This window comes from Varroa jacobsoni, unplaced genomic scaffold (assembly GCF_002532875.2).
Source record: "Varroa jacobsoni isolate VJ856 unplaced genomic scaffold, vjacob_1.0 scaffold_796, whole genome shotgun sequence".
Taxonomy (NCBI): Eukaryota; Metazoa; Arthropoda; class Arachnida; order Mesostigmata; family Varroidae; genus Varroa; species Varroa jacobsoni.
Genome location: NW_019213698.1, coordinates 3,814 through 11,926, shown reverse-complemented (window position 1 = coordinate 11,926; position 8,113 = coordinate 3,814). Strand labels below are relative to the sequence as shown.

Below are 8,113 nucleotides of genomic sequence, written 5' to 3'. Positions count from 1 at the left end.
TTTACCAAACGTTTCTTTTCCCAGTATACGATTACTAAGTAAGGCCAGTTTTTGTTGGCAATATTAAAACGAAGAAGGTTAACACATTCAATCTCGTGCCAGTGTCAGACATCATACAATACTACGTTTAGCCATCAACACCGCTATAAGATTCGTGTTCATCGTTCTGAGTCAACTATGCATGCATGCATGCATGCATACATACGTGCGTGCATAAGAGACCTAGCAAATAGAAAATAAACACACAGGCATTACACATAAACAATACCACTGTATTTGAAACCATGCTAATATCCGTTTTTTTTCTATCAAACATTCTCAAAGTACGCTCCACTTAAAATTAGCATCACCCGCCTTCATCTATATACATATAGGTCTATTGTGAGTCGAACAGATACCATCTTCATTTTGTTTCATTGTTGCTAGACGCTAAGTTCTTAAAGCACGCGCCCACATGCCACAGACGATATGAGCGTTTAGATATGTATAAAACGTTGGTATATAGACGCTAGTGTTCGTGGTAGCGTGCGATTCTATATCGATGACGAGATTAACCCATGTCCCACGTATATTTATATAATAAATGATTTAGCAAAAAGGTTACGTTGTGCGCTCAGATCAAGATTGCCTCAAGATTACCCTAAATACCGATAGAGCTTTAAAACATACTCCGTATTCAGGCGACGAAGCCATACTGGTATTGTTACTAAAGGACGTACAAATTGATCCGGATAATCTGAAGTCGCAACTGAATACATTTGTACCCCAAATGGATCTTTCAGAAAATTTACTCAACGAACGGTTATGGTTATTAGGTGTGTTTGAATTTTTGTAGCCTGTTGAATCTTCCCTAAATTTCGTAAACTTACGCTTCGTTTCGTAGCTCAAGGTTTTTTTTTGCATTTTTTGAACGCTCCTTGTGCTAACTCCTATGATGGCTCCACAGAATAAGTTATAGGTACACAAAAATTACATGACCGTATCTTTTGTACTATACGACAGTTAGACACTACTCAGTGTGATATTTTTTGCCTGCATCAGTAGTTTCCTTGTTTAGAACGCGGTGATCCTGTTTTCCATTAAGTAACATAGCTGCATATGTTAACCGGATAATATAATCGGGCGACGCTCAAGTAATGGGAGCAAATCAATGAAGCTGTCCCCCATACACGTCTGAATATTTTTCGAACGGACACTTCACTGCGGATTGAGTCTATATAAGCGCCCGATATGGAATCAACATCTAGCATTGAAGTAAGTCAAGTTTTTCCCTAGCCAACCCTCAGCCTGAAGTCCCGATTCTGGACTCTTTTGGACACTACTATAAGAAATAAGCTTTGTATCAACTTATCTAGGCCGACATGACTAGAATACAACGTTTGCCTCGACGGATCAGTTATGGATTTGATCGAGAGATCGGCCATCTGTGTGGAAACAGTTCTCGAGGCCAATTTTGACATTGTGTTTCAGTTTCGCGCAATTATTTAGTATCAAAGCGTTTAGCGAATTACTTACAATAAATTCTGGATATGTATTCTCCTTTTTTTCTTTGTAAAATACTTAAAAACGATCGCTTTAAGAACAGTCTAGAATAAGAATAGAAGTACAGTTCGGACGAGGGTATGATTAAGAGTATGTTCCAATTTGACTCGGAAGTGCTATAAACGAGTTCGTTAGCAAAATTTGTATCAGTTTTTCGTAGAATTCCAAAAAATTTCGCAAAAAAAAATGAACGTTTTAACCAAAAGGTGGTAATCTTTCGTTTATCGTTATACTGTTTGTAAAGAAAATTTGGTGTTAAACATTTTAGCGAAATAACGTAGTTATTTACACGAGACTCAATATAACACATGATCTCCTTCGGTGTATTAAGACAATAAGACTATGGCAAACAACAAAACTAATGTTAGTTATTCAAAATCTTGAGTAGTACGTAATACTATATCGTATAGATAGTAAAAAAAAACTCCTTCCAATATAAACATGTTAAAATATTTCTCATAATTAATAATCTTCTTATTCGAGTCGCAAGAAAAAAAAAAAAAAAAAATATATATATATATATATATATATTGTTGGCGGAAGATACTACGTCAGCGAAGAATTTCTACAAAACGTTTCAGTCACTTGTAGGAGGGCTAGATCCGCTCGTTGTACATTTCAAGAACATGATCGGTTCTAGCTGATCAATCTACCCCGGCATTTGGCTAAATTTGGTTGGCGTTGACAGCATCAATCCGAAGGTGGTACGTCTAGTCTACTTAATGCGTATCGCCAATGAGTATTTACTCAGCCCAAGAAGCTCTAAGCACTCGATTGACTGTCCCAAAGACTGTCACATCGTACGATCAAAAAGTAGCTATTACCTATTGTACAGGATTATATTCGATGTCGGAAAACCTGTATTAAGGTGTCTAATGCAAATGTTAGCCAGTGAGCGTAGTATAGAGCTAATAATGCATCCTCGATGCTCGAGAAAAGGCTGATCTGATTTGTGGTAACTCACAAGCGCCTCATGTGTGAGGCTGTGTTCAGGAGGTGTACAGCTGAGGCCGTCACTTTAGACTCGACACTCCGATATCTGCTATGAGGAGCAATCTTTCAATTGGTCTCGGACGCTATAATATTATAGAAGTAAAATATACGTAGGCCTTAAAAAATTATTGTCGCTTGGAGACAGTGATATTGTTTTTGCCGTTAGAGGACAACTACAATGATAACCTATCTGTCATTACGATGGGGTCCAACGCTCGACGAGGGGTTTGTTCGCACGGGTCCTGTACCTACACACGGGCTGCAAGTTGGTGAAATCACTAGCTCGCAATGAAAGAGTCAATACGATTTGTCGTAATTGCATGCCTGTCATTATTTTTGCTAAAATCTTGATAATGATGGCGCAGCTCATTTGGTGCTATTGCGTCTCTAGTCCACTCTATTTTCCAGTGTCAAAATTGACATTTTGACTGTGTGCTAAAGGCTACTTGTAAAACTCAGCGATTCGTCGAGTTAGTTATTGCCGTAAAAAAAAAATGTCGTATTTTGTAGATATGCGCCCTATTTGGTATAGCTCTAAATATTTGATGGCAAAGGCGTAGTTCAAAATGGCTGCTTTTTATAATTCACGTGATTCAAAGTGATTAAATCGATTCCTATCGACCCGGTGTTTTCAATAATAATAACCGTGATCGAGCTTTTTTATGTGGCGAAATATTGAAACGGTAGAACCCCTACGCAGTCGAGAGTGAGATACCTAAATGGTGATCGTTATATTATGCTGTAGTTAGCTAGTTCGTTTGATTTTTCATTACGTTTCAATCGGCAACGACATTTTTCCCGAAAGATTTTGTCAATTATTCAAACGGGTCGGCCATTAGGCCATCGATATTGAACGCCTAAGTACCACCTAACCAATATATAGAGTCATATGTTTGACGTTTTCTCATAACTTTTTTATGCTCAATATTTGAATATACAACACAAGATGAATCGAGTAGCGAAAGAAACAGAGGAACTGTGGTGTGCAGTATCTACTTCGTAGCAAAACCAACGACAAGAGGCCTCATGAGAAACGGAATTTCAGCAGGGTGGTATTTTTTCATTGTTACGGAATGAAAGCCGACGTACTCAATGACCTCACCGATCTGCAAACGGAGAACAATAAAATCGACTTCATTCATTCAAATACAGAACACGTGTCGTAGTTTTAATCAATGCTGTAAATATCATATCGGTTGAAATCCCTACCAAAATAAAGGTATTCAAATAAAAGTATAGCAAATCTGTTAACTGCCAGATACGCAGACTAGCTTACCGCTCCGTGTAAGTTAGTGCCGTACGCGATAATTCTCTTACCCTTCGTGAAACGTTGCATCCGTCGTTACACATTTTCCATATGGGGTTGACGGCTTTTTGGATCGAATAGCCCCAACTAGGATCTTGATATTGTTCGTGTTCTAAGAAGTAGTACCGGCCTCCCTAACAAATGGCGGAAAGAGTGACGTTAAACAACCTATTCAACAAGAACAAGTGAAAATCGCTGAGCATCATGTTAGCCTTGTTGTTTAACAATGTCGAATTTGGCCCGAATAATGGATTTAGACGGGCTGTGTATTTAGTCATATAGGTAAACCGAATGCCGACGGCCATTCATCAAGCGTCGCACAACGCCATATTAGATTTTTTCTAGTCTTATTTCAATTTTAATAAAACGAAGCTTTCCACCTAAACTTCAGCAGATGAGTTTGATTTAGCTAATCTCTTTGGATTCTTTTTATCAGGGACTAGACTGAGCAGATTGTATTTCTCGATAGGCATTCTTTTTTGATACTAGAAAAAATGTTTGTTTTATCAAGCTTTATCTGTGGGTTAGGGAGCAGTCGCTTTACGGGCGAACATACGTAGATGAACAATCTCAGACATAGATCAACCTCAGGCCGACTGGTGTGTTAGCTCACGTATTTTTAGTCAATTTAAGCGCCTCTGAAAGGGTCCCGCGCCGCCGAACTTCGCCATCGATAGAAGCTAAAGAAAATAACAAAGCTAAAATCGTTCATCATTACCGCAATACAATAATAACTGTGATAGTCAAATCAGCAAAGCTTTCAACGCAATCGATTTGCATTTTGCGCATTTGATGACCAAACGTGCATGGTCATCGACCCTTTCCACCGGGTCCTTGTTGTGCCGCCAACTTATCTTCAAATTCAAATTTCCATAATGGTATGTATGCGTAGGTAAAGCAAGCATTCGTCTTTTCATCAAACACGAACGTCTTGGGCTTTGCTAAAGAAAGCTTTGCTAGTTATTACTTCACTCGTTGTCCATTGTTGCACTCACTAACATTTGCGAGTGAACGAAGCAAAAATGACAGTAAGCCATGAACGCCATTTATCTAAGAGGGGCGCTGGATTCTAAAGCGGGCTAAAATTTCCTAAAATAAGCTTATGCAAAGAGGTTCAGACGCCCTCATGACAGGAAGCCAACATTACGACTTATCCATAGAGAGCACGTGCTACTTACTTAAGATGTCTAATTAATTCAAATACAAGCGTTCCGAAACTACTATCATCCAACTTCCCATTGAGAAGTGTATAATACAGATTACATTACGAGGTAAGTTTCGATTTGTCTCATATTTGAATATGGTCGAATTTTACCTAGTTGATTGGTAGCCAAGGCCCAACTGAAGCCAGTAACGTTACCTTGGCCAAGACACGCTTAATTTCACGCATGCTAACAGCGAGATTTTCGACGGAGCAGCATACAAGTGTTGCCACCACCACGTCGACAGATGCATCCGGTAAATCTTTGAGTGATTCAGGCCGACCTTGGATGAAGCGTTCGACCTTAATGTGGGAGAATGGAAATTCATGTTGCTTTTTTTTGTAGAGTTGCTCAAACATGAGCTCCGTCTCTACTATTACGACCTTGGAGCCGCGTGGGTAGAACTCGAAGTTACTGCCCGTACTGGGGTTCAGCTCCACAATGTATAGCCTGCCTGTAACAAAGAGCTTCAGTTATTTCGTATTAGTGAATAGTGAAACGTAATCTATTGAATGCCTCGTCACATTAGTACTTTCGTCGGATGTCGAAATAAGATGAATAGCTACCGTCTATCGTTCTTTCTTTGCATATATGTTATATTTCGTTCGCCACTATTGAGCAGTTTAAATGGGCTTCAATAAAAAATTACGCTAAATAAGGAAATAACGAGCAGTAGAAAAGGTTGCATATGAAATCCCTCTTTCACTACATACGTTATATCAAGACCAAATATTTTTTAAACATCATCTAATTTTTGCAACGTCATTTGTCCAGGGAAGTTTCGAAAGCTACGATAGAAAAGTAAGCGTTATAAAGTATGAAGATCTAACGTAACATAGCATCTAATATTCCCAAGGACTTCTTTCTAATACGAAGTCCTTTAATTGAAATTTGTTTCACGTGAAGTTCATGAGCTTCTACAGCGCTAAGTAGCACAACGATTGCGGAAGCTTTTTTATTAGATTTCTATTTACAGGGGAGGATGTTTTTATGTCGTACTGTTTGCATTCGCGTCATGGGAACGTAGTTGGAAGCAACTATTTGAAGCAGTTTCTACCAAAAATCGTCTCTCACCATCTTTGCGTAATTGGGCATCGTGGGATTTCAGATCCTTGAGATTCTCGAAAAGCACCTTTTTGAAACGAGCAAGTTTGGTGGTGTTCTGCTTCGATTTTAGATCTTCTCCGTAAAGAAGCGCCATAATTTGCCTGACACCTAGACGAACCTGCAAAGAAAATCAACATATAGTGGGAAAGCAAAAGGTTATATTGTATACCTCTAACATTAATAATCTCTCTCTCTCTCTCTCTCTCTCTAACCCTTTCAATATGTATGTATAGCTAGGCCAAATTGTATCTACTTATTGGTTCGCAGTGATACTTGTTGGGTTTTTTTTTGAGTGCTTCATACTTCAGATTCTGCACTCGTTTGGACAGTGCTACGGAAGCCAGGCGCTCGTGTTCGACTTTGCAGTTGCGGAACCTCAATGTGTGTTCCTCCGGCACTAGTGCTAGCATTCACTTTCACCATTTGTGTTCATCAATCCATCCATTCGAATTTTTTTAACAAATATCGAAATTTCATTAGTTGAAACTAAAGACCAGCCAATTTTTTAGAGTTTCTAAAGTATAGCTTTTAAAAGTACCATCTTACGAACATTTCAAGCCGAAGCAAAATTTCTATGTATAGTGTGAGCTACCTACAAACACCATACCTGCTTCCTAAAAATCACCATGACAAGAAAGCTGACCAAGGGTGCTGCAGACCAAAGCACTAACGGTCGTTTCTGGAGCTGTCGTAGCTGGGCAAGCGCTGCCTGTGCAGCTGTCACCGATGATGACGACATTCCAGTTTTGTTTGGTGGTCGGGATTAAACACCTATATGCTTAAGCTGTTTTATTTAAATTTTCTATTAGATTTCTATGTATTCTTATATATATATATATATATATATATATATATACATATACATACGTACGTTTCTACTGAGCTGAAATTTCTCTCCAACCCAAGCTAAACGATTGCGGGGTCATTTTGATTTTGTTTTTCTAATTACCTGTTGCCATGATATTGGAACGACAATTGACAAACTTTTCTAAAAATCAACCTCGTCCATGTAATATACTCGCTAACCAATGTGGTTCACATATTTCGTATAACTTCAGACTTTTGGAGCGCAACAGGGTTATCTTGAAGCTGTTTAAGTTACTGTCGTGATAACGTAGTATTCACAAATCGAAATCTGTTCACTTTGAAATCTCCATCTCATCTATTGTTATCGACCTGAAAGACAAACCTGCTGTAGCCTTTTTGAATTTCTTTTAAACTTCTTGTACGTCCACTTTGCACACGCACTTCACTGACAGTTTGAGTTGAGCCCAGTTCACTACTTCGCTAGCGATGTCTTCAAATATGTGTACCCCTATCGGCAGGACGACTTACTTCACTGTGTTCCTGGCACGGTCCCGCAAGCCCTGGGGAGCAGCATGAACTGTTTACTCTGTAATGCTCCATCGCTCTGAAGATATGACCAGCAAACAATTTAGGCACTCTTCATTCTATTCAGCTTCTCTTTTGTGACTCTACAGGCCTGCTTCCCATTGCGGATTGGCTATGAAAAAAAAACTAATAAATTAAAGCGCAACGCACTTTCCCACTTTCGCTCTTGATATTGCCGAACGGCCCCTCTATCTAGGCACTTTCTTCTCGAGTGTCGGCGCCCTTCTTGTGTATTTATAAAGTGTTTGTCTGTCCGTCTGGTAAGGTCTGTCTACATACGAACGTGTCCGCATTGAAATCTATTTCAATAACTGTGTTGCAACAACATATGCTTTCATTGCAGCTATATATACTGAAGAAACCCGTGAAATGCTTGAAGTTTGGGTTAAAGATAGACTAAAGTCGACTTCCATTGGCCGTCCGCAAGGCTTTTAACCGTAATATCAATCTTTATCGCGGTTCTCTTGGTTGCCTGCTATAGATGGATTTTGTTGATTTGAGCAGATTAATAAATGATCGGAATAAACAGCAACTTTTGGAGCCGTGATTCTACCGTTAGTCCCAGTGGCCC

At 39.1% G+C, this 8,113-nt stretch overlaps 1 protein-coding gene across 5 annotated transcripts; it reads right to left on the bottom strand.

The window, feature by feature from the left end:
• Window positions 1-251: 251 nt before the first annotated feature.
• LOC111263878 (thiol S-methyltransferase TMT1A) lies at window positions 252-7,750 on the bottom strand. Of its 5 annotated transcripts, none has more exons than XM_022839327.2 (6): window positions 7,340-7,748; window positions 6,758-6,921; window positions 6,118-6,268; window positions 5,202-5,497; window positions 3,853-3,975; window positions 252-3,641 (listed from the first exon to the last, which is right to left on the bottom strand). In XM_022839327.2, the coding sequence occupies exons 2-6, from the start codon at window positions 6,887-6,889 to the stop codon at window positions 3,528-3,530; spliced, it is 816 nt and encodes a 271-aa protein (XP_022695062.1). In that variant the 5' UTR covers window positions 6,890-6,921; window positions 7,340-7,748; the 3' UTR covers window positions 252-3,527. The 5 variants fall into 5 exon arrangements, with proteins under 5 accessions (XP_022695062.1, XP_022695063.1, XP_022695061.1 ...); XM_022839328.2 differs by having other exon boundaries at window positions 6,758-6,934; window positions 7,486-7,748; XM_022839326.2 differs by having other exon boundaries at window positions 6,758-6,934; window positions 7,340-7,747.
• Between the last annotated feature and the right edge of the window lie 363 nt (window positions 7,751-8,113).